This window comes from Eptatretus burgeri, chromosome 7, assembly GCF_056783735.1.
Source record: "Eptatretus burgeri isolate ZD-2024b chromosome 7, Ebu_testis_v1, whole genome shotgun sequence".
NCBI classification, from domain to species: domain Eukaryota; kingdom Metazoa; phylum Chordata; class Myxini; order Myxiniformes; family Myxinidae; genus Eptatretus; species Eptatretus burgeri.
Genome location: NC_140967.1, coordinates 85,994,914 through 86,022,268, shown reverse-complemented (window position 1 = coordinate 86,022,268; position 27,355 = coordinate 85,994,914). Strand labels below are relative to the sequence as shown.

The following is a 27,355-nucleotide window of genomic DNA, read 5'->3' as shown; positions in this document are numbered from 1 at the left end:
CAACTCCGCGGGCCTCGCGGACAGTGTCTGGTAGGGGGTGGGAAAGGGGCCCCCTTGTCGCACTATCTCAGCACGGGGGGGAAACAGGAGGGGGGTTGTTGATGCTCGGGGGATGGAGGATATCTCCCTGTCTCGGGTCGCGCGACGAGCGTCTCCACCACGACCTCGGTCGCGCCGCCGGCCTCTCCCTCCGCAGTTCCCCGAATCTGACGCGAGCACCCCCTCAACCGCCTTCGCCGCCGCCGCCTCTCCACAGCTTCATCCGATCGCCCTCTCCGTCTCCTCTCTTGACTCGTCCCAACTCTTCACTGGCTCCGCGAACTCCCAACTGACTCGACTGACGAACGCGGCCCCTTATATGCCCCGTGGCTTCGCCCCTTCACCTTTGACCCTTTACCTCTGACCCTTCACCTCTAACTGGCTCCCCATTGGACCGAGGAAAAGTGGGCGTGAATGCTTTTTGATCCATGAATTTGCATATAGTGACCACACTCCAACGCCCTGGAGGCGGGGCCAAATCGCCCCACGCTCACCGATAGGACGGAACAGAAGTGGGCGTGAGTCGTTTTTGATCCGTTTTCTTCAGAAAGATGGTGATGTTTCTGAACACGCTGCTCGGTGCGCGCCCTGCACGAGTCCAGTATCGGTGCCCACAAGTGGCGCAAGAATGGTGGTGATGCGATGGTGGCGACTTGTGACGGTAAAGGTCGTGGCTGTTGTTGTGAAGCGGCGTTGTGGTTGGTGGTTGTTGTGTGATGGCTGTTGAGACGTGGTTGGTGGTGGTCGTAATGGCGGCTGGTCCAAAATAAAGATAGTAAAAGAAAAATGGCTATCTAAAGGGGTCGCAGCCCGAGTGAATGACATTTATTCCCTCTAAACAACGGGTTTGGGCCTAACTACACATATACTTACAGAGATATCTCACCGAAGGGACCTGAATGGTGGTTTGCGAATTTGGTCAACCACAACACTACCCCCTCCACTTTTTACAGACTCGTCCCGAATCGTCAAATCTTCGTGTGCCATCATGTGTAGTTCTCCCCAAGTACATTTTACCTACGGATCCCTGAGTGCGACATTCATGGTATTCGTGTCCCCAAAATAAATAACCTGAGGGCTGAGTAACTACCTAAACAAACTCACTCACACGGACGACTTCAATAAAATTGCCGGCGCTCGGACAGACATGCCGGGGGCGCACTCATATTTACAGTACATCTTACCTTAACTTACAATTTTTACACTAAACCATGGCCCAGGATCAATGAACTCTGCAAAAAGAAAGCAGTTAGCAGGGAGCCAGGCTGCTCACATGCAGTCTCTGACTCAAACAATGCAGGTGATGGGGAACGTGGCCGGCTGCTCACTCGCAGTCCAAGGCCTTCCCTTTTTAACTGAACGCAGTGAACCACAACGGTGCATGGGCTGCACAAACGCAGTCTCCGTGCCAGCTCAAGTGGCACACGCAATGAACACAACGAATGGAGGGATGAACACAAACATGGTGCACGGGCCGCCACTGCAGGCCTGTGTTGTAGCTGCCAACAGGGCAGTTCTTGCAGCTTGCAAACTGTTGCCTTGATCCTGGCGCACATGGCAATGAACAGGGGGGGGGGGGCAAAGCAAAAATTGAACGGGGCTGGTGAACAGGGGCAGTGGGCATGGCATGGCAAAGGTGATCGGGCAAAAACAGCCCGCAGAAGAAGGCCGCTGCAGGCAAACACAGCCGGCAGACGAACTGGCTGGCACAGGCCTTGCAGAAAACAGCTGCAGACGATCCGGCCGGCACAGGCCTTGCAGCACAGCAGCTGCAGACGATCCAGCCGGCACAGGCCTTGCAGCAAAACAACAGCTGCCGATGAAGTGGGCTGGCCTTTGCCTTGCAGCAACGCAGCCAGCAGATGAAGCTGGCCAGCCTTCGCCGTTCAGTGGAGGTTGGTGGAGGGAGTGCGGTGGTGCTGGCCACTCGGAAGGCGGGCTCGGACCTACCCTACGGTCTCCCTCCCAACCTATCGCCTTTGCCTGTCACTGTCCATACCCACTCCCTTAATTTGTCCAAACCCCAATTTAGCACCAACTTATTTTTTTCTTATTATTATTATTATTATTTTTTTTTTTTACTTCCCCACTATAAATCGTCCCCTAACTCCCTGTACTCTCCTTGTTCGGCTAACCTATTCTGTCACCTAGCCTACTCCCAACCCCTACGTTCCCTTCCCGGAGGGGAACAAGGGAGAGCTAGCGTCCTGTGTCGAGGCCCAACGAAGCCTCAGAATGGCCTCCCCAGAGTTCAGCGATCTATAACCAAAGTGGGTCCAGCGGCCCACAACGAGAGCGAGGGGATGGATGGTGCGGAGGGGTACACTTCCTATCTACCCTAACCATTTAACTGTTAAACTACCCCGGGGCTTTCAACAAGCGCCTCGCGCTTAAACTATTGGTTCTAACAACCCAGATTCCCGTCGCCTGTGTTGGTGTCCTTACAATTTCGGGCCTCGCCCCCCAATTTTCTCTCCGTGCCCTCACACGGTCTCATGGCTGGGACACGTGGCTCCCTTTGGCAGGCACGACCCTCTGCCGATTCTCCGACGATGGCACCCCCGGGCACTACACTGCCTCCGAGCCTACCAGCTCCCTAAACACCGGGGAGTGCCCCCCATGGCACCTCCCCTGAAACGCACACGTGGCAGGCTGGCTTCCCAGGCCCCTTTCCGAGGGTCACCCGTGCCCACAACACTGCCCACGCGGCTAATGGCGCCCCGGGCCCCCGCACCCAGCAGGCGCACCCGTGCCCACTACGCTATCCCGGCCCCCCATGGGCCCTTGGCCTACTACGGCCGACTAGCCTGGTGCCCGGGGTACCCACTCAGCGATACTCACCTTTCGCCACCACGCTCCCAGCCCGTCAACAGGGCTCCTGCACCCCTCCAAACGGGTTTCGAGCCTACACTCCCACCAACAACAACACGACCTCCATTTTTCAATTTAACTAACCCCCTAACTCACTCTACACTGACCCCGGGGTCCCTGGGGCGGGAGTCACTCCTCCCCCCAATCACTCATCGCACCATGCATTTCCCATTCGCTCCACTCACACAGACCCGCGGGCCTCACTCACTCAACAAGCACACGTTTCCACTTCACTCACCAACAACTCTTCAACACATTCACCGCTGAACTCTGCCATCCTTCTAACTACATCCCCTAACTAACTCGTGCTCCCACGTCGTCCCTTACACTAAAGCACGTTCCTTTTAACACTACGTAGCTAAACTACGTCAACTCTACACATTCACAAGTCTGTCACTGTCTCCAAATAATACCATTAATCAATTTCCCAACCTAAATCTGACTAACAATCCCTCTAACTAATCCATTCCACGGGCCCCATGAGGACTTACCCCTGCCCCATGGAGCCGGTCTCGCTAAGCTAACCCTTCCCCCTAACTAGTTTCCATCCTGTGCCCTGGGTAAGGGGGTCTTCCACCCCTTGCCCAGGAATCCTGTGCACCCGAAAGTGAGGCTTGCTTTTTTTTTTTTTTTTTCTTTTTTTTTTACATGCGCAGCACCAGCGCGGCAACTCACAGCTCGCGCACTTTGCACCTGCCCGTGACGTCATGCAGCTGCACGTGTTCCTCGTCCCTCCTTGGACGGTACTATCCGGCAGGGATACCCCTCCTGCCGGATTCCAACCCCACGTGCAGCCATGGCGTCACCGTGCGCATAAAAAAACACAAGCCCCACGTCTCGAGGGGTTCCCCACGCGAACACATGTGCTTTGCCCGTTGGGGTTTAACACACACGATCGCGTGGAGAACCCGTCCGGTCCAAATCCATAATCCTGCCTAAACTTTGTCCGTCCGCGGGATCGGCAAATCCACCGCGTGCGTTTCCGGACCGGGACTTCATTCTCGCAAGCGAGCACATGGGGGCCTCGTGCGTTGCACAGCACGGACCTCGTGCTCAATGCTGGGTGAACCCGGCACGGTCCCCGAAACAACTACAGCCGCTACTCGGCTTTCTTTCCTCACATGTCGCCGTCGTCGCCATTCGACACACGCACTCCCGCGTGTTACGACGCTAACACACCTCACCATTAAACTCACACAGGGAGACGCGGCTGCATGTTCACACATGCCCACCGACATCTCCCTTACATACCGCTCTCTCACACACACGGTCTCCCTTGCACTCGGCCGTTCACTCACGCATGCCATCTCCCTCGCACACGTGGCTCCACTCACTCGCGGCCTTCCACTCACTCGTGCCATTTCCCTCACACAAATCACACCACTCACACACGCGGGGGCACTCACCCGCGGTGCCTCATCCACACACCGTCCCTCACTCACACACGCGGGGGCACTCACCCGCGGTGCCTCACTCATACACCGTGCCTCACTCACACACGCGGGGGCACTCATCCGCGGTGCCTCACTCATACACCGTGCCTCACTCACACACGCGGGGGCACTCATCCGCGGTGCCTCACTCATACTGGCCGTTTCACTCACACACCCGGCCTCTTCCACTCGCGGTGCCCCTTTTACACACGGCGTGCTGGGAAGCACGTACTCCGGCACAATCGCCACCACACCACTCGCACACGGGGTCGCTTCCACACACGGGGACGCACTCACACACGGGGTCGCTTCCACACATGGGGACGCACTCACACCTTGCACCACACACACAGGGACAACCACACTGGGGATTCGTGTCCCCACAAGGGTCTCCGGGGCCTCTATACCCCCCAAGCTCTCCGTGCACCTGTCCACAGCACTCGTCCCCTCAACCTCGCAAAGCACGACCGAACTCACCTGGTCGTGACTCGCCTCAAGGGGGAATACTCCCTCCCCTCGTTCCTGGAGGAGGCCATCCAGCTGCTCGCACCGGGCCTCCACCCAGTCCGCGAGCTCACCCCCATTGTCCTCCACTACCTCCGTGTGTGTGTGTGCGTCACTTACCCCGTCTTCATCGTGTAGTCTTCCCTCTATCGTTCCCATCTCCCGTGTCTCTGCCAACTCAGTCACCTCTTCACCCTTTACCTCCCTTGTCTCAACTATTATTTCCGTCTCTTCCCTTATCGCCCTCGTGCACGTCTCCGTCACCCCAATTAGTTTGTCCCTCTCGGTTACCGTCACTTTTTCTGTCACGACCCTCGCCCAACACGCCCCCCGAATTATTTTTTCACCCGCCTCCACCGCGGGCCTGTCAGCCGTTGCACCCCCTCCCAGCTCGTTCGCTCCTACACGTGGAGTCGCCATTTTAAGCTCCCTGCTAACGGCCTTCATGCCCGCCTGCAGGCATCGGCCCATGTTCTGCGTCTCACCCCGCGGCTTTTTAGTTTCTTCCTTCATGTTTGTTTCCATTTTAGTTTTCATGCGTTTTATTGCGTTTGTGAATGTATCCATCTTTTCGTTCATTTCCGCATTCCTTTGTTGCGCATCCGCATTCATCTTTGCCAGCATGGTGAATAGCTGGGCCATGTCGGGTGCGCTTGGGTGAGCCATTTCAGCAAGGATCGGGGGGTTTTGGTGGAGAGGGGGAGGGGAGGTGTCATACACCACGGCCGCTGCCGCACCTATTTCGGGCTCTGGGTTCAGTTGGGGGAGTTCATGTTCCTGCACAATCAACATTTCCTGCACAATCAACATTTCCTGCATGGGGATTTCATCCTGAGCCATGGATTCTACACATTCTACATCCATTTCTAATACCCCCGGCTCCCGCTCGCCTTGAGACGCCATCTTGCTTCTCGTAAAGCGTTAATTTAGCTCGCTCGTAATTTGGAGGGAATCGGGGGTCGCTCCTCTCACCCCTGGACCGATTCCCGTGAATTTAGCTGGAGACAGGAGAGCCCGTTTTCCCGTTCTCCGATACCAGTGCCGCGAGGAGGGCGATGAGTTTATATCCCACTCCTGACACCAGTGTTGCGGATTCGCGCCCGCCAGCGTGCGAATGGCCACGTAACTCGAATCGCGGCACGTCGCCCACCGGACGGACAATCCAGTCATGACCCTCTCGGACTAACGCCGGGAACCAGTCATGGGTGGACCTTTCGGCCTCACCACGATCGTGCCAATCGGCCCCCCGCGTGGGATAGGGTTGCTCGCCAAATTCGACCTACCTAAGTACCCACACGGAGGGTAGACCGGGCGATCGCACCTCGCCGCAGGTCGACTTCGGACACGGGCCACTTTAAGCGACCCGTTCCATACTATCGGGATAACCGAGCGGTGTTATCGTCGGCCTCGACGGTTCGATTAATTATCGGGCGTATTCAGCCCACTACCAACCCTTTTTACGTGAAGCAAGATGGAGATTCAATGAAAGAAAAGACGAAGCGAAACGGGAAAACAGTTCAACAATAAGCACATTTATTTCGCGATGAACGGAAAGCACACATATACAATTACACCAAAAGCAAATGTAAAAGGAGAAGACAATGCAGAGCTATCCGACTACCGAGCACACGGCAACACTTATACAATTTTACTTCACAGACGGCGCCGACAACACATATACCCAAAGCAAAAGAAAAGGACCACCCTCAAGGATGAGGGGGGTAGGCGGGCCTGGGGCCGAGACCGCGTCGGGCCTACCCGTCTGACGATGAGACGCAAAGTGGCGGTGGCACCCCAACTCCGCGGGCCTCGCGGACAGTGTCTGGTAGGGGGTGGGAAAGGGGCCCCCTTGTCGCACTATCTCAGCGCGGGGGGAAACAGGAGGGGGGTTGTTGATGCTCGGGGGATGGAGGATATCTCCCTGTCTCGGGTCCCGCGACGAGCGTCTCCACCACGACCTCGGTCGCGCCGCCGGCCTCTCCCTCCGCAGTTCCCCGAATCTGACGCGAGCACCCCCTCAACCGCCTTCGCCGCCGCCGCCTCTCCACAGCTTCGTCCGATCGCCCTCTCCGTCTCCTCTCTTGACACGTCCCAACTCTTCCCTGGCTCCGCGAACTCCCAACTGACTCGACTGACGAACGCGGCCCCTTATATGCCCCGTGGCTTCGCCCCTTCACCTTTGACCCTTTACCTCCGACCCTTCACCTCTAACTGGCTCCCCATTGGACCGAGGAAAAGTGGGCGTGAATGCTTTTTGATCCATGAATTTGCATATAGCGACCACACTCCAACGCCCTGGAGGCGGGGCCAAATCGCCCCACGCTCACCGATAGGACGGAACAGAAGTGGGCGTGAGTCGTTTTTGATCCGTTTTCTTCGGAAAGTCTGTGATGTTTCTGAACACGCAGCTCGGTGCGCGCCCTGCACGAGTCCAGTATCGGTGCCCACAAGTGGCGCAAGAATGGTGGTGATGCGATGGTGGCGAGTTGTGACGGTAAAGGTCGTGGCTGTTGTTGTGAAGCGGCGTTGTGGTTGGTGGTTGTTGTGTGATGGCTGTTGAGACATGGTTGGTGGTGGTAGTAATGGCGACTGGTCCAAAATAAAGATAGTAAAAGAAAAACGGCTATCTAAAGGGGTCGCAGCCCGAGTGAATGACATTTATTCCCTCTAAACAACGGGTTTGGGCCTAACTACACATATACTTACAGAGATATCTCACCTAAGGGACCTGAATGGTGGTTTGCGAATTTGGTCAACCACAACAATATATATATATATATATATATATATATATATATATATATATATATATATCTACATATATATATATATCTACATATATATATATATGTATATATATATATATATATATATATATATATATATATATATATATATATATATATATTTATCCTCGAATGTTTCAGGCACATTGGTGTCACGTAGACCTGCAAGGATGGTATGATAATGAGTGTCTTGTAATATTGCATACAAAACTTGTAATTATGGCTTTACATCACGTGGAACAAACTTTGGTCCAGAAACTATGCATCGGAATACCTTCACAACTACATGATGTAAAAAGGTGATTTATGTCAAACAAGTCTATTTTGCAATATGTTTCTATAACATGTAGAACTGTACATTCGTTTATCTTCTGAAACATCAATTTAAGTTTCAACAAGTCTGAAGAAAACGATGGTTCACGAGCGGTATTTGACGACGTAGATTGTTTCAGAAGTCGAGGATGAGACAATGTGATAATGTTTGACCAAGTTATAAAAATGATCAACATGATGTGGTACGAGTGACAGGTTATTAGCTGTAAAATGTCGAAAACCCGGTTTCGTTCAACAACTTTCAAAATTTGACCTTTGCATAACCTTTAAAGGTCACAAAACAATGTTGTGGACATTAAAATAAGGAAACAGGATACGTGCTATAGCTTATTGGAGTTAGTTCGTCGAAGAAGGTCGAAAACCCGGTTCGATTCCCACAACTTTGAAAATTTGACCTTTGTGAACTTTAAAGGTCAAAGGTCAAGGATTATGACCTTTGGTGCAAAACTTCCTCTGGAACATTCCAGGAACAATTTAACGTCATATAAGCTATATGGCATTTCGCACTCCTCGGATTATCCATACTTTGATGAAATCAGCGTAAAAACAAACTTGAAGGGGGCGCCACGGGCAAGGTGTTCGAGATAGAGCAAAATGGTTTGAAGACTTTAGGTGGGGAATGACCTCAAGATTATCCATAAAAAATATTGTCATCCTCGCTCTCAAAGTTTGGGCGGTCGTATGATTTTTATGTCAAAATTCGAAATTTTCTAAGTTCATGACCTTGTGACCTTGACCTTGGGACGAAAATGAAAAATCGAGCTCCGTGGGGGTGCCATTGGGCTGAACAAATACCGAAACCCTGCCAGATTCGACAAACTCCTCAGAGAAGATGGATTTTTATGTCAAAATTCGCAATTTTCTAAGTTCGTGACCTTGTGACCTTGAACTTGGGACGAAAATGAAAAATCGAGCTCCATAGGGCTATGCAGGTGCCATTGGGCTAACCAAATACCGAAACCCCAGCCAGATTCGACAAACCCCTTGGAGAAGATAATTTTTACGTCAAAATTCGCAATTTTCTAAGTTTGTGACCTTGTGACCTTGACCTTGGGATGAAAATGAAAAATCGAGCTCCGTGGGGCTATGTTGGTGCCATTGGGCGAACCAAATACCAAAACCTCTGTCAGATTCGACAAACCCCCTCAGTGAAGATGCAAATTGAAATCGGCTACCCCCTAAAAACACATGCTTTTTGGGCGTGGCTCAGCCCATAATGGGCGCACCACGCCCATTCTCAGGAAATCACAACTAGATCATGATATAAACCTCCCACCAAAATTTTATCAGGATCGGATCAAAACCCACGGAGCTATGCTCGGGACAGACAGATAGACAGATAGACAGATAGACAGACAGACAGATAGACAGACAGACAGACAGACAGACACAACAACCAGACCATGAACTATATTCCCATGAAGTTTGAAGACGATCCGATCAAAATTACTCAAAAAAATAAGGGTTTCGTCGACTCCCCTGATTTGCGACAAAGTGACCTTGACCTTTGACCTTGACCTTGAAAATTTTATGCGCTGAAAGGGACCTCTATAGGACTCTGATATGCGAATTTACAAAAATTTCCAATGATAACTGTCCTCTGCAGAGTGATCGATACGTGATTACAGACAAAAAAAACCCCAAAAAGACCCGTATCTTCCCAAAAGGTGACCACGTCTGACTTCTTTAAGGTCACACTGAGGTGAACAGAGCTGCTATCCACCAGGAGCGACTCCTTGAGGAATATCTGCCTACGAGAGATTCCGATGAGAATCGTTCTAGAGTCACCATGAAAAATATGCTTTTGCCTCATAACGTCACCAAATGACGTCATAATGTCTCAAGCTTGACTTATCTAGAAAGCACTCATTGAGGTGTTCAATTTGAGGTACTACACAATATGGTTCCTAAAACTTGAAAATTTGACCTTGGGGTCAAATATGTTTGACCTGAGGCGCTAACCATGAAGGTCAAGGCCAATCACCAAAAATTAATCAGCTGAGCGCCAGACCTTGAACTATATTCCCATGAAGTTTGAAGACGATCCAATCAAAATTACTCAAAAAATAAGGGTTTCGTCGACTCCCCTGATTTGTGACAGTGACCTTGACCTTTTACCTTGACCTTCAAAATTTTATGCGCTGAAAGGGACCTCTATAGGCCTCTGATATGCGAAGTTACAAAAATTTCCAATGATAACTGTGCTCTGCAGAGTGATTTATACGTGATTACAGACGAAAAAAAAACATATGAAGGTCAAGGCCAATCGCCACCAAAAATTAATCAGCTGAGCGCCAGAGCATGAACTATATTCCCATGAAGTTTGAAGACGATCCGATCAAAATTACTCAAAAAATAAGGGTTTCGTCGACTCCCCTGATTTATGACAGTGACCTTGACCTTTGACCTTGACCTTCAAAATTTTATGCGCTGAAAGGGACCTCTATAGGCCTCTGATATGCGAAGTTACAAAAAGTTCCAATGATAACTGTGCTCTGCAGAATTTTTTATACGTGATTACAGACAAACAAAAAAAAAAATTAAAAAAAATTAAAAAACATACAAGCTGACGAACATATCTTGCAAAAACTTCGTTTTGGCAAGATAATAACGAATATAGTGGTCACTTATTTTTTTCGTGAAAATATTTTTTGTGAACCAATAAGACATTTTAACAACATTGTTATACTGAAGAGGCTGTGCACCGGGATTTCATGTCTTAACATGATGCAAAGTGGCACTATTTTTGAAATTGTCATGCTATTTTTGTGGGGGGGGGGCATGATCCAAAGTGGGTCTTGCTTTCATATGATTCTACATGTAATCAAATACAGTATGCGACAAATTTCTCGCTTCTTTCATTATTTGAACAATTCTGAGCTCATCCGCTGTAATAAACGAAGTACGATGGATTATAAATCTCTTGATAGTTCACAAAACTACACTTAATCACGGCTGTATCAGTTGTGTGATTTTCAAATAGAAGAGAAAGAAAACAGGTGGAATGAATGAGAGTCTGAATGTGATGAGCATTTCCTGTAAATGTGAGCATGGTGATAATCTCAACAACGTTTGCTTTTTGTGAGATATCAAAAATATCCTAATGCATTTATTAATTATAATAATGTATGAGAACTTAGTGGTGTAATGGTTAAAAGTGTCTGTTCTGAGTCTGGCAGGGAGGTTCATTGGTTAAGAATCTGGCCTCAACTGAGTCATAGCATCGACTTAGCCTGGTACATGCTGCTTAATGCCCTGCATTAAAAAAAAAAGATAGAGCATGGAAAAACGACAAATGTTGGCAACCATTACACTTTCTTTGAAGGGTGGAATGGCCTCCTGCATTGAAATTCCTTGTAAAGGGCTCATTGTTAATTTTATTATTATTATGTATGCTTGTTTTTTTAATCCAATATGTTGGATGATAAGTTCTGATGTCATGAAGTTCACCTGCTGAATTCTTAAACATATTGTTCAGTCTGACCTGTCTTTGTCCTCTTGGCTGAGGCTATCAACGTGCTGCTCTCCTGTCACCAGTTTGAGTTCATCTTTGAGTTGTTGCACTTCTCGCTTCAGCAGTTTAATTTCCTGAAACATTGCATTTGCAACGTCATCAAAACCATTGGGCAGCAGTGTTTCATTAGGTAACAATCAAACAGCTATTAATTCTCCATCACAAGCTAAAAGTAGAATCAACTGTATTGTGTAATGAACACATCATTACTAGGTTATTCCACAACATGTTATAAAATAACGTGATAAGCAATTTGGTTGGGAGATATGGGCGATGCCTTTCCATAGGGAGCATTTTAAAGTCTGTTACAAGTCACCCAAAGATATTAAAAAATAATGTACAAAGTGTGGACTGAACCATCTGTAGAGCACACAGGCAAGCCATGCAGATTATGTACTTAGTGAGGACCACGAGTGAGCAAGCTGGCTTTTTAACTGTGTGTGTGCTGTTGGCCACGGTCGTGGCCTCAAGGGAACGTGCTATTTGCATATGGAACGTATTGCAAACTGGAACTACAATGGCACTCGGTAGAGCGCATACCTCCACCAGGCTGAATAGTTTACGTTTTGTATCCCACTGATAGGCTGGATCTGCATCCGGACCTGAACCAAAATCGAATCGGCTTGTTCTTGTCACCTACCCAACTCATCCGCCTACTTTTGTCATCACTCATCCACAACTTTTTGAGATATCATGCTCACAGACAGACAAACAAACAGACAGACAGGGGTGAAAACAAAACTTAAGTAAACCCTTGGTGGCAGAGGTAAAATTCAGCACTCAAACAGTTAAGTGACCATCTGAGAGTGACATTGTAATTCCCTGAAGACTGGCTCGTTCCAGGAGCTTATGAATTAAATGCTCAATACTGTTGTCTTCAGTCAAATTTGAACCCAAAAATTTCGGGATAGCAGCCTTGTGTCCTCACCACCACTCCATCAACAATTATATTGTTACGAATTTCGCCCGCCCGGCGTGCGATCGGCCAGGTAACTCGAATCGCGACGCGTCGCCCACCGGAACGGACAATTCAGTCATGACCCTCCTGGAACTATCGCCAAGGAGCTAGTCACGGGTGGGGGTTTAACCTCACCACAACCCAGTCCGCATTCTACCCGGGCGAAATAGGGTGAATCGCCAAAAGTCGATATACCTAAGGACTCGCACGGGTAACCTACCGAGGGGTTGTACCACGTCACAGGTCGACTCCGGACACGAACCGCTTAAGCGGCTCGTTCCATGCTACAGGGATAACTGAGCAGAGTTATCGTCGACCTTGACGGTTCAGATTGGTTACCGGGTGTTTTAAACCCACTATCAATCCCTTACGTGATGCAAGATGGAGATTCAACAAAGGAAAGGACGAAGCGAAACGGGAAACAGTTCAACAAGCAAGCAATTTTATTTCACACACGTAAGCAGGCAAATAGGAACAAAAGCAGGCAAATAGGAACAAAGGAAAGCACTACGACAGAATAAAAGGCAATTATTTACAGCACAGTCACTTATACAGGTTTTACTTTGCAAGACTGGCGCCACAAACACACATACAAAAGCCCGAAAAGAAAAGAAAAGAAGTCACTTCCCTCATGGACCGTCGAGTCCTCCTCTCCTACTACCGTCAGCGCGGTCGTGCCTGGTTCCGGCCTCCCACGCAGCCGGCGAACCCTCTCCGGCACCCCTCGTTCGGATGCGCAGGTCCACCACAGGCCGCACTGCGGCACCTCCCGTCTGCGTCTCCACCAACAGGCCACGCCGGGCCACGAGCGCGGGAACGAGAGAGGAGGAAGGGAGCGCTTTGGAGAGCGAGACCCAAGGAGAGAGACCGAGCCTTGCTGGACAGAGATCGAGCCTTTTTGGAGAGAGAGCTGGTGCCTTTTTCGGAGAGAGCTACAGCCAACATGAGCCACGATCAGAGAGAGAGAGAGAGTGAGCCTCGCGTCCGTTTGCCTTTTGTAAGGCGGGGCTCCGCCCTTCGCCGCGCGGGGCTCCGTCCTGTTCGCGGCTCCACCTCCCTTTGAGGCGTTTCCAGAAGGCTCTTGAAGGGGGGCGTGCCCCCACTCCGACCGCCTCACGCCAGGCCTCCACCAATGGGGAGGGAGCTGCCCTGCCCCCCTTCCTGTGCCAGCCTTGGCACCGCAGAGGGGTGCGCAAACCCGCGCACTAGCGCAGGTTTCTTTTTTGCCGTTGTCGTTGGTTGGTTTGAGGTTGTTGGATCCAAAATAACGATAGAGAAAAGAAAAATGGCTAACTCAAAGCGTCGCAGCCCGGATGAATCACACATATTCCCCCTAAACAACGGGTGTGGGCTAACTACATTTGAACTTATCGATATATCTCACCTGAGGACCCTTTATGGTGTATTGCGAATTTCCACAGCTGTAACAATATCATTGTACAGTGTGCAATAACTCTGAAACATTCGGAAAATTTCACAGTCATTGCAAACTGTACAATGACATTTAAGATTTATCACAATCGCTGAGCAGCCATTCAGCAGCCAATCATCTCAACCTTATTAGACTGTATGGAAACATGCAGTCATCAATTTAATCAAAATATTGAGTGTTTTTAATCTCAGACTCGTAGAGAAGCTTGCACATGTATCATATGCAGGTTGGAGACATTCATAGACATCAGTGTACTTTTACATGGACATTCGGAGACAATGGATGGTATATGGGATTTGAACCTGGGTTCCCTGCATCATGAGCCAAGGGTTCAGATGGGAACACCTAAAAAGCCAACCAAATTTTATCAAAAACGTTTTTTTCCCCTAAAAATAAATGCAAATGCAGCTCAAAACCTTTTTGTGTAATGTTCTGTATCTTACCAACTTTGGTTCAATTGCCTCATTCATCACGGCTTCGTTCTTTATCAGTGCTACCCGCTGAGCAAAGCGACATGTAGAAATGGACTCCTGAAAATTAAATAATGTCAGATTTCCATTCAAGAGTTGTGTCAATGGGTAATCAAGGTTACTATCCAAACAGTGATGCTTTCTTAACCAAAATATTTACGACTCAGATGTTCTCTGGACTCCCATCATTGCAATGTTGGTAAGTTGCATCCCATCAGCACAAACGAGCTGTATAACATGCAAGCTTGAGCATACACCGAGAGCAGTGTTTGGGCATACATCGATGTTGCTCTTCTCGACAGATAAGTTGGCAATCATGGAGGTCATGCAGTTTCCTCCTAAGCTGTCTCGTAGCACAGATGTCATCATGGAGTTCCTGTATGGAATGTGTATCCGTTTCTTCTCAGACAGTGCTGTAATGACCTGCAGAGTTTCATGCAAATATTGTCAATGCTTTTGGACCTGAATAATGAACCGACTGAGATATATTGATTTTACTTTTTGTTTTCAGTGAATGGAAGTAAAGTTTGAGCATGCTTAACTGTACTAAATATGTTGAATGCAACACAGACACAAAGAGTACAGAAACGTTTTGGGAAGTGAGTGAAGGAATGAAATATACGAGGGTCAATAAGTAACCTTAAAATGGCGATATAAATTCGAGAACGTAATGTGTGTAGTTGTTGACGAGATATGTTATATCTATGGGTAAGAGTCAGGTTTTGCCTGTTTTAGATCTGGCAACATTGAGCGTGTGACGTCAGCAGAGCAGTTCCAAGATGGCGGCTCCTTTAGAAGCATGCACCAGGGAGGAGCAACATTCTGTCATCCGTTTCTTAGGAAGTGAGAGCGTGAATCTCAGTGAAATCCATCGCAGAATGAAGATGCAATACGGTGACGCATGTTTATTGCTGCAGCAGGTGTATGACTGGGACAGGAAGTTTAAAAGTGGAGTGTACAGTGTGGCAGATGCTGCTCGCTCGGGCCGGCTTCACACAGCCAACACACCAGAAATGGTTGCAGGAGTTGAGCACATGCTGAGGGAAAACCATCGCATTACGCTGGATGAAGTGGTCTCCCAATTGAACATTAGCCATAGTTCAGCACACCAGATCATTCACAACGTGCTGGGGTTCCGCAAAGTGGGTGCCAAGACAACTCACACCCAAACTGAAAGAACTCCACTTTTAAACTTCCCGTCACAGTCATGCACCTGCTGCAGCGATAAACATGCGTCACCATGTTGCATCTTCATTCTGTGATGGATTTCACTGGGATTCACATCCTCACTTCCGAATAAACGGATGACAGAATGTTGCTCCTCCCTGGTGCATGCTTCTAAGGGAGCCGCCATCTTGGAACTGCTCTGCTGATGTCACACGCTCAATGTTGCCAGATCTAAAACGGGAAAAACACGACTCTGACCCATAGATATAACATATCTCGTCTACAACTACACACATTACATTCTCAAATTTATATCGCCATTTGAAGTTACTTATTGACTGCCCCTCGTATTTAGAACATCATGAGGTGAACAGCATATATATATATATATATATATATATATATATATATATATATATATATATATATATATGTAGATGTGTATGTATATACACATAAATATACATATACATATATGTATATATATATATATATATACATATATGTATATATATATATATATATATATATATATACATATATGTATATATATATATATATATATATATGTATATGTATATGTATATGTATATGTATATATATGTATATGTATATGTATATATATATATATATATATATGTATATGTATATGTATATGTATATGTATATATATATATATATATATATATATATATATATATATATATATATATGTATATGTATATGTATATGTATATATATATATATATATATATATATATATATATATATATATATATATATATATATATATATATATATATATATATATGTATATATATATATATGTATATATATATATATATATATATATGTATATATATGTATATATATATATGTATATGTATATATATATATGTATATATATATGTATATATATATATGTATATGTATATATATATATATGTATATGTATATATATATATATATGTATATGTATATGTATATATATATATCTTTATTTTGCTTTTTAGACAACTTTATTTATGTTGTTACATGGATGGGAAAGAGTGGCACCCCTCTTTGTGCTTCTTCGGGTTCCTTCTTGGTCTACCGTTTCATTGTCTATTGGCAAAACGACCTCCGATCAAAATTATTTGATTAATATGCACATGAGGTCAGATATTATTTAGTTGGGAGCCTCAGTGTTGTCCTGTGGGCCCAGTATTTCCTTTCACCACCCCCTCCCCCCCACCCCCCTTCCATTTATGATTACTAGTTGAACCCGCAGAAATTCCGAGAAAATAATCTATATCTAATGAAACGTAAGCTATATCTAATGACATTGTTGGTGATGTGGTTTGGCAGCCATATTGGATTGAAGGAAAAATCTTTTAAAAAACGACTTCCCTGAAACCGCTTCACTGATCGATGCAAAATTTTACAGACATAATCAACTACCCTTGTGGCATATATTGTGATAACTGTTGTGTCAACGGTGAAGTGGTGTGGCAGCCATATTGGATAAAAAACTAACCTTATCTGATCAATGCTAAACTTTACAAATGAGATCAACCTCCCAGTTTTTGTTGGATTTTAAATTTATATCATAGGTCACGTGGTTGGGTAACCATATTAGATTGAAAATAAAATCCTTTAAAAATCATCTTCTCCTGAAACCAGTTAACAGATCAATGTGAAACTTTGAATATTTCATTGAGTACCCCCGGCAATACAAGCTTGATAACTAAAACAACTTTGGTTAAGTGGTTTCAGACAAGGAATTTTTGTTAAAGCTATTCACTTTGATTCAATATGGCTGCCAAGCCATGTAAACTATGACATAGTACTTATCAAACTTTACTCCTCATGATGCGCAGCTTTGTATGTGCCCACATAGAAATCACTGCTCGCAGTTATAAGTGACAGTTCTTGGGATTGACTATCCATGAGAAATACAGATTGATAAAAATGTTGGAATGGGATAGCATTGTCATTGGAACAGGTGGCGTGGGATGGCTTCGTCATAGGATACCATTTCATTAAAATGGATGGCGTGGTATGGCATCATCATTGGATTGAATCGTCATTCGAACAGGCATCATTCGCTACCCTGCATTACTGCTCATGGTTTCAAGCGGCAGTTCTAGTTATTATTATTATTAGATCTGATGCTAAAAGTCAGAGAGATGTACCATGAGCCGTCATTCATATTGTCACGTCAGAGGGTCCATTAATACAGATCGTCTGAGCCGGATCGTCTAATAAAGGCCTCCACAGATGCCAAAACAATCTTTTAAGTTATTTCATTCAATTGCTATATATTATGATTACCTAATGATTGTTCCGATAACAGTGAGTGAAGGACATTTCACCTGGCAGTGAAATGTGCAGTACGCAAAAGACATCTAAACGTTTTCTTATTCTAAAAGGGGGTTTAGTCACAAAGTATTCGGAATAAAGAGAAGACAGAACAATCAATAATTCATGGCACAGATATGGCGGCTGACAGACACTGATGGGAAAGAAAGGAACATGCAATTTTACATACAAGAGAAATAAGGCCTAACCCCAACTCTTGGTGCCAAATACAGGACTCGTACAATGAAGGGAAACAGAACAGGCAAGGACTTCAGACTGGCACAAGATGGTTATGGCAGCAGGATGATGATGATATTTATACAAATCAAGGAGTGGTTCGGGGCAGAAAACGAGAGGAAGAACAGCGACGTGAAGATGGCAGCCAAGCAGAGGGTAGGATCTCTTCTCCTGTAGGTCCAAGGTCCAACTCCCTCTCGAATGCGTAGCCAAGGCCCTCCACACCTCCTGGACCGTCTTCGTGGGCGGCCTTTCCCGACATCCTGGCATTGGCCATCAACTGCCTGTGGGTGGCTCCATCCTCTGGGCTGTCCCCCTCTGTGGGATGGCCCTTCGAAAAAGTGTTCCACCCTCACCCAAAGCTCTACAGTTCATCTCGCTGCCATAGTCTACATTCCGCTGGCCAAACGGCCTGTGATGCTTCCTTTTAAATGCACTTAGCACTTTCTGGGTGCCTTTTGTGACTGCAAATCCTCCACCTGGCCTCACCAGCTGCAGGTCGTCTCACACACCAATCTTACCCAATTCTGCTGTCAAGCTGATGCATCATCATCTCCTGACAGCATGTTTCACAGGATGATTTACTTCTTACAAACATCTAAAAAAAAGAGTAAATCTGACCTACTCAAACGTATGAACACATGAATACTATTCTTAAGACGATCTATTTATAATGGATCCTTCCTTCATCTTTCCATGCAGCAATATTTTCCTCGCTGTGAATTAACCGTTTTTTTCAGTAACCTTGGATGAATCCTTTTTACTTGTTATTATAAGACGCCACTATAGCCTCACAGATAGCGTGATAGTTAGATACATTTTAGGAATAGGACACATTTGGGACCTTTAACTGGGCAGTAAAGCATTAACATATTTCCATTGCTTTCACCCCAGCAGGAAGAACCCTAACCATACAGGTTGATAATCTGAACATGTTTAGAATTTCTGTCACTCATTCTGCAGCAATGGTTCAGGCCTAAGTCACATTTGGCACGGCGGCCGTAGGGTCTACAAAATCTACGGCCACTAGCAATTATAGGGTGGTCGCAGTATTTCCATGGTCACACAATGTAGCAGTCACATATGTTTTTATTTTTCGGGTAGCCGCACGGCGTACTTATAAATTGTGGAGACCGAAAACGTGGGGGTGCCGTACCGTCTTTGATTTGATGTTGCACGGTGACCTTAGGGCGTTCCTGCGGCGGCCATAGAATTTTCAAGGCAGACGCAAGGTGCCCGCAGGGGGGCCCTAAGGCGAACGTGCGGCCAGACGGACGGTAACGAGTAGGTTCTTTTTTTTTTTTCTTTTTTTTACCAGATCTTTTGTTTCGGCTTGTCGAATTGCTACGGCGAACGTAGAAATGAAAAAAGTTATAACTCCGCGTTATAATTCCACGGCGACCCTACGGCCTGTAAAATATAGCCATACGGCGTAGGGCCACCCTGAGGCCACCTCAGAAACTCTGCGGCCGCCGCACGTTTCTGTCAATTCAGAGGGCATACGGCCGCCGTATCCTCGCCGGAGAGCAAATGTGACTTAGGCCTCAACAACGCCTCACCTGCTCAAGGAAGTGCAAAGACAAGTTGATATATTTAGCTTCTGTCAGAAGTAGTCCTCCGAGTCCCATCTTGCCCACACGTTCTGAGCCAGCAAGATCGACCAAATGAAGCTTGGAATGGCGAATGGTTGAAGAACTGGGTTCATGAGACGCCAAGTTCACAGTGAAGATGCAGTGCGAGCGTGTGGATGCTTGGTTCATTGGAGTCTAACTCGGGCAATATAAATTAAGATTAAATAAATTATTATAGTTGATCACAATTTTAAGTTACAATAATTCGTCATTGGCTTCGACCTTTTCCAAAAGTTCTTTTTTTAAATTACAAGTGACCACATAAACAAAGCTATTTCTCCCAATGCCGATTCATCAACTTTGAATTCACAACAGTAAACTCAATCAGACAGAGAATGGGTGTAATGGGAGTAAACTAGGGATTATTATTAAAAATGCAGTCGTTGTACTAACCTCTGCTACCATGCGGTTGGTGTCTCCTAAGAATAACAGGTTCAGGGCTTCTTCCTCATTGCTCGCCTGATGAAGAGATAAATTCTTCAGATGTATATTTTGCTCCATATCCTCCATCAATGCCACCTTTCTGCAAGCCAATACATTTTTGGAAATTACAAACAAGCAAGTGACTCTGTGTGATGAATTTAAATTTGAAGGGTAATATTCACCACTCACGGCATGTTTTCAAGGCCCAAGACTTCGTGTCGAGGATCAAGAAGATCATATCCATTTTCATTGTATATTTCCAAATATGAAATGTGCATCGTGAAAACTTGACTTGTTTCCTTTGAATAAAGTTACGTATCATACAAATGTAATAAAATAATTAACAGCAATATTTTTTGTTTTAAACTAAGAACACCTTCAGTCCAGTTTTAAACAGTCTTGGTTTGTAAATGAAAGAGAAAGAGATCTGTCATATTTTTAGCAATGAAAAGACATGGTAAAATAAACTCAATTTTACTGAAGTTGAGGATCACGATTAACAAAAATTCAGTTCCCATTCTTGTTTGAAAAATGCGCCGGTAGACAACCCCAGTTTAGTGATTTCTGAAATAAACAAATATCGTAATGACAAATATGAAACAAATGTTACCAAAATTCGAATTTCTGTATTCTGTTTATATATATATATATATATATATATATATATATATATATATATATATATATATATATATATATATATATATATATATATATATATATATATATATATATATATATATATATATATATATATATATATATATATATATATATTGTACACACACACACACACACACACACACACACACACACACACACACACAACCAGCAGGCTACTGCTGTCTATCCCAACCTGAAACATGGAAAACGCTCCCCTAACCATCCCGAACCTCTTCCATGCAGACAAAGCTGTTTGCGTATTTGCCAACATTTAGAGAAGAAAATGCGGGAGAATGGAAAAGATCCGTGGTGTGTGGGAGCTAAGAAAGCCACCGCAACGGTGGGGTGTAGGAGGGGGGGGTTGAGGGGTGAGGGGGAATCTCGAGGCAGGATTAATGGGAGGGAGGCGACATTCTAGGAGGGGGTGTGCACGTCCCCCCTCCCCGGGTAGGAAAATTTTGCAATCCAATATGAACCGCGGATCGGTCCTTTCATCGTGCAAAATTAACCAAGGTACCAATATGAACCCAGGATCGGTACTTTATATGCCTGGTGTTGGCTTAATGGTGAGGGTGGTGGGCTTGGGATCCTAGGATCCTGAGTTCAAATCCCACCTTCTGTTGAATCAATACCAGGTGGGGTTGACTTTGCCTGTCATCCTTCTGAGTTTGGAAAAATGAGTGCCAGCTTGCTGGTATCCTGTGTTGGAGTGGTGACCTGTCCAGGATTGTACCCAACAGCCAAGGAGACTGCGAAGGCAGCACCAATGCTCTGCACAGAGTGTGGTCCCAATGGATGGATTGGTACTTTCAGCATGTAAAATGAACAAAGGTACCAATTTGAACCAGGGATCGGTACTTTCATCAGGTAAAATGAACCAAGGTACCAATGTGAACTGAGGATGTGCTATGATATCTTTGTTTCTTAAAAAATGTGAGTTATTGTTGAGCTTTCAACCAGTACAAGAGTGAAAGGCTCACTTTTTTCCTTTTAATACCATGGTATTTTTACAATGGGCTTCCATCTGGTATAATAATATTAGAATAATAATACGTGGTCCCTCACGAGGAACTTCGATGCAGGAGGAAGAAATTTGGCCCATCAAAGCCTGTGCTATTATCACCAATCTATGGTTGTTTGTCTATGCTTGATCATTTTGAAATGCAAAGCATAAAGCAAGGAATCAGCAAGTACCATTTTAAAATCTTTGGTGTGACTCAGCTGAGGTTCAAGCCACCGATCTCCCAGGCTCAGTGAGGACACTCAAAGCATTAAGCCACCAAGGGTGGTAGGTTCATGTTTCGAGGGTTAGGTGTTTTGCTTTGATTGAGTGGAATGTTTGATGATGCAATGATTGTTATGAGACTTAGCATTTAGTTCCTGCACAATTATTTTTGCTTTGTCATAGAATCATTACTTCTGCCACTGAAGGTGGATGGAGATTACGTTATTCACCTCTGTTCGTCTGTCTGTCTGTGAGCAGGATATCCCAAAAGGTTAAGGACGGATTCAGACGAAATTTGGTGAACAGGTTGGGTGTGTTACAAAGATCAATTGTTATAATTTGGTGAAGATCTGGATCCAGATATGACAATTTAACATTTGTTTAGTTATTCTTCACCATTGAGACATGGGGCCAAAAACAATATTGCACAATATCAAAAAGTTATGGATGCGGATTCAGACAAAACTTGGTGGATGAGTAGGGTAGGTGACAAGAACAAGCCAATTCGATTTTATTTAAGGCACGGGTATCAATCCGGCCTATCAATGGGATACAAAGCGTAAACTGTTCAGCCTGTCGGAGGTATGCTCTCTTCTGAGTGACATTCTCGTTTAGTATTTGCAGTCAGTTAAGTAAAGAGTCGTGAAACCTGAATTAGTTTGAGAATCATCCTCAAAAAGGACCATGGTATGGTGGATAAGGAGAGACAAGAGCATGCCTCAACAAGTTTGGACTTGAAGGATGTGGGCAGCGGTGTGATTGGCCCTTGAGAGATAGTGGCATGCCAGAAGACAGATAACGGTGAGAGAGGAGGAAGAAAGGAGAGAGAGTGACAGATGTTGATGTGTGATTCTAAGAGAGAGGATGCAAACAGACAAAGCAGATTTGAGGACATGCTGATGAAGTCACTGCTGGTATGCTTGGTGGAGATCCTTTCAAAACGAGGGCTCTGTTAGATCCATGGCTTCAGTGGGGACCATATCAGCTATTTGGAGCATACTTGCTTGAAATGTGCTGTTTCTACCAGTTTTGTGTGTTCCTGTCAGGCAGTTCATCACATTGGTGATTCTCAGCAGCAATGCGGAAGCTGACATTGTGAGTCCTAACCGGTATGCTTTGCACAGAGACATCATTTATCAGCACCATTGCACTGCACCAATCGAATTATGTTGTCTTCTATTACTGCTTCGTCATCTGCTTCACAATTTCCTTCATTGTAAATTACTTGCAACTGTTTGTCTTGCTCCCTGCACCATCAAGTCTGTCATTGATGGCTTCATTGTAAATAAGTTGCAACTGTCATCACATCATCACTCAAAACTGTTGCATATTGACTGCTGCCCTTTGTCAGAGTTCAGAGAATGTGAACTAGCACTTTTTGTGAACGATTGCTTTTGTGTACATGCTTAATTAAGGATAGGTTTAAGATAATTTGAGCATATTGTAAACAAAGTTAGTTCAGTTTCTAATACCAACATTGTGGCATGAGTCCCGTTTCACTAGTATTTGGTTAAACAGCCTGTTTAGTCCAACTGCTCAGGATCGAGGCCACAACTGTTTCCGTGACTCATGGCATGGTTCCCACCTTTCTGGGTATGGTCACCTAAGTGGGCTTTGTGGGTGGTCATAACCCCTAAGCATGTGACAATAATAAGTACGTGCACACATACACAAACGCACCCAAAACTAAGAACTGCTCTGTTGTCTCTCTTGGTGGTCCCTCTGCAGTGATGATATTTGTTCATGTCATGCACTTTCACAGGGGAAGCAATGGAAATTTCTGGTCTTCGAAACGATGTTAGCTGTGAGAATATTACCAGCCAACTGCACAGCCTGACACACCTTTACTCAGGGACCCCAAAAAGATGGGAGGAGGGGGATGAGGGTGGAGAAGGTATGTGACGCACATACACATACACATTACACACATACATGTACACACACACACACACACACACACCTTAAGTTAAATGTTTTGGATTGTTCCTATTTATCAGATGGTGTTTATGCAAAAGGATGTTGCCCTTCAAGAGGAACTACAATTGAATTTCAATCACTTAAATTACGAGATTTTGTCATTACTGTCAGACCCCGCTATTCATGGATTCGTTATTCACAGACCCCATGTACTCGCGGGTCATAAAGTGTGACCTGCTTCGACATCCGCGCTTCGCGGATTCATGTTTTTCATTTTTTTTATGTTTTAAATTTTTTTTTAAGGGACTGGTCTCCTATGCCCACCAGGGAAATTGGAAATCAGCCAAAATCACAGCATTATATAAAAAGGTGTAAAAACGGTTCCCCTTAACTGCAGCCCAATTCGCTTACTGTACTTCCAATCATCAGCAAGGTCGTAGAATCCATAATCGCAGTTGACATAAAATCATTCCTTTTCTCCAACAGCCTCATCTCAGATCATCAATTTGGATGCAGACCTGGTCACTCTACTTGGACATGCTGCTTTTACTGTCCCAACAATGGAGAGAGGCCCTCAATATCAGATATGAGATCATGGCAGTCTCTCTGGTCATATCTCGAGCTTTTGATACAGTCTGGCATCCTGCCTTACTCTCCACACTCTCTGCTTATGGAATCCAAGGCCAACTCCACTATTGGATTACTGACTTCCTCCCCTCTCATAGTCACCGTGTGGCTCTCAACGGAACCTTTTCATCTCCTCTCCCTGTCAAGGCTGGTGTACCCCAAGGTAGTGTAGTGTTCTCGGCACTGTACTATTTCCAATATTCATCAATGATCTGACTGACTCTCTGTAAAATCCTCTTTATCTCTTTGCTGATGACTCCACTCTCTGCCGTGACATCTCATCCTTGTGACAGACAGGCAGCAGCCTATTCCCTCTCCTCACACCTTGATAAAATCACAAACTGGTCAAACACAATTTTGCTCATGTATCCATATTGTCCACCCTTTGCGTTTTCCCTTACCCCTCCTCATCGTTACCCGCGTCCCTTGTTTGTCCGTCTCGGACTACTTTGTCCCTGTGCCCTGCTGTTGGTGTTAACCCCTTTCTGTTGATGCTCCCTTTGTTATGTTGTGTCCTGATTTGTTCTGTATAATCGCTCTTCCATGAGCCAAGACCATGTACTAAAAATATATATATATATATATATATATATATATATATATATATATATATATATGTATATATATTGTTAACAATGCCCCAACATTCGTGGACCTCGACATTCACGACATTTTTCAGGAACATATCCCTAGAGAATAGTAGGGTCCGACAGTATTGTATTTTTCACTTTCCATCTTTATGTGGAAAAATGTACCATGAGAAATGCGCCAAAATCCCAAATACAACTTCAGTGAATTTATCATAGCCTGGTGTAGGCTTTGTGGTTAGGGTGGTGGCTTGGGATTCTCGGGTCCTGAGTTCAAGCCCCGTTGGCCGCTGAATTAAAATACACCAGGAGGTTGACTCAGCCTGTCATCCTTCCGAGGTCGGCAAAATGAGCACCAGTGTACTGATAAGGGGGACACTGCATCAGCGGCATAGCCGCGTCCCAACCAATGATGCAACCAGCAGCCACAGGCTGCACTCGATAGAGAGAATGAATTTATCAGAAATTTCTGTGGAGTCAGAAATCTTGCCTTTGCATGTGCCTGCAATTGGCTGTGAAAAACACGTGACATTTGATGGGTTTGCTTTTTCCACAAGGATGCAGTGAGATAATTCAATAATGATCGTTTATTGACCAAGTTTGAAATTGGAGTTTAAGTCACCTTTAATGAAAATGTTCTATGCTTTGTATAATTTTACATGAACAAGTTTCAATCATTTTTATCATTTGTGAACAAGGTCAGCAGACACAATGTCCAAAGTTTTAAAATTGGACTGTCGGTGAAGAATCGCGATGATTAACCGACTACGGCTGGGGTTACCGGAGGTTGCTGCCATGGTGCCCTTTCCTGCAGCAGCCGCATAATTGAGGTCACTATGACAGCAATATGTGCAAGTCTTGTGACAACGTACCTTGTTAATCTGTTCAAAAAGGTAGGAAAGGGTTCTGGGAATTATTCCTCTGTCAATGTATTTTTCAACTCCACCCGTGATTGTGAAGGTCTTTCCACTGCCAGTCTGTCCATAAGCAAATATGGTTCCATTGTAACCTGAAAGAGCACTAACACAAGCCGTTTAAGTTGCCAAGTGACTATATTGAGCAGAAACAAAAAGATTCATGTTCAAATGATGTGCTGGGATAGCAGATGCTGATATGTTGGTTGTTTTCAAAGCACGTTACCTATCAGCAACAGATCTTGCAATCGCTTCAAATATTTCTTCTTGTTTCGTTTTCTGGTTGAATACTTTCTGGAACCTATAAATTTGTAACATGAAGAGAAGACAAGGAAAGAAAGAGTTATTTATGTGAGAGGATTACTGCTCATGACAATAATTCCTCAACATGGTGACTTCTTGCTTTAACATTTCAGTTGCCTACGACCCAACCAAAGGTATCCTACCTGTCAACACTGTTTCGTGAAATTCCAATATCCCCGGTTATTTCCATACATTTTGCTCGCTGTAGAAAATGGTTTGATTACTTTCAAAAAAAATATTTTTCTATACAAAGTCTAGACTCATGGAAGAGCTGGGTCACAATGGATCAGGACGCAACAGAACAAAGGGAACAGCAGAGAGAGAAGGGAGAAATTCCAACAGCAGGGCCGAGGAGACAGAACACATGGGTAAGGATGAGGGGTAGGGGAGACTGCAGGGGGTGGATAAGATGGATACAGAAGCAAACTTTCAGGAAGGAAAAATGGAAATTTGGGGGTGGGTTAGGGGTGGTTTAACGGGGGGAGAAAAGATCATGGTTTTGGATGGGGTATGATCTGAGATGGTGGTGAACAGCTTTGAAGACCTGGAGGGAAGAAGGGGATTGAAGAGAATGTGGAAGTTGGTTCCACAAGCAGGGAAAAAGACAAACGAATGAGTGGAGTTGAGCAGTGATTATGGATTTTGGGAGTTTCACTCTCAGTGGATTGATCGTGGACCACGTGTGCCACGCAGAAACCAGGTTGAGTTGGGGGGGGGGGGACAAAGGAACAAAAGACGGTGAGAGTGGAGGGTGCAAGACCAGAAATGAGGTGGCAGAAGACAGAGGGCAAAGTAGGCCAATAAACTTAGATTAATCACGGGGAATTCCAATTATTTTAAAGGCCTTGGTTTCCATGGCGTCAAGCTGAGGAAGGTGTGAGGCAGGGGAGCCAGCCCAGAGGGGAGAGCAGTACTCAATCAAGCTGTGGATGAAGGTCTTGTAAGTGGATAGGAGCTCAGATGTGCAAAGGAAAGACTTTG

The 27,355-nt window shown here is 45.4% G+C and overlaps 1 protein-coding gene across 13 annotated transcripts in view; it reads right to left on the bottom strand.

Annotated features, from left to right (window-relative positions):
* The window catches only part of KIF6 (kinesin family member 6), a 67,592-nt gene that overhangs the window by 22,706 nt on the left and 17,531 nt on the right, over positions 1–27,355 (bottom strand). For 9 of the 13 annotated variants that reach the window (XR_015060331.1, XR_015060332.1, XR_015060333.1 and 6 more), the window contains exons 3-10: positions 26,298–26,372; positions 26,030–26,177; positions 20,328–20,437; positions 20,109–20,238; positions 19,644–19,850; positions 14,620–14,763; positions 14,314–14,400; positions 11,451–11,554 (exon numbers count right to left, since the gene is read on the bottom strand). Coding sequence is in view for 10 of the 13 variants with exons in the window: in XM_085889376.1 (XP_085745502.1) it covers positions 11,451–11,554; positions 14,314–14,400; positions 14,620–14,763; positions 19,644–19,850; positions 20,109–20,238; positions 20,328–20,437; positions 26,030–26,177; positions 26,298–26,372 (1,005 nt within the window). In the remaining 3 variants the exon portion in view is untranslated. The remainder of the gene's footprint in view (positions 1–11,450; positions 11,555–14,313; positions 14,401–14,619; positions 14,764–19,643; positions 19,851–20,108; positions 20,239–20,327; positions 20,438–26,029; positions 26,178–26,297; positions 26,373–27,355) is intronic. The other 4 variants (XM_085889381.1, XM_085889382.1, XM_085889383.1 and 1 more) reach the window with 4 other exon arrangements.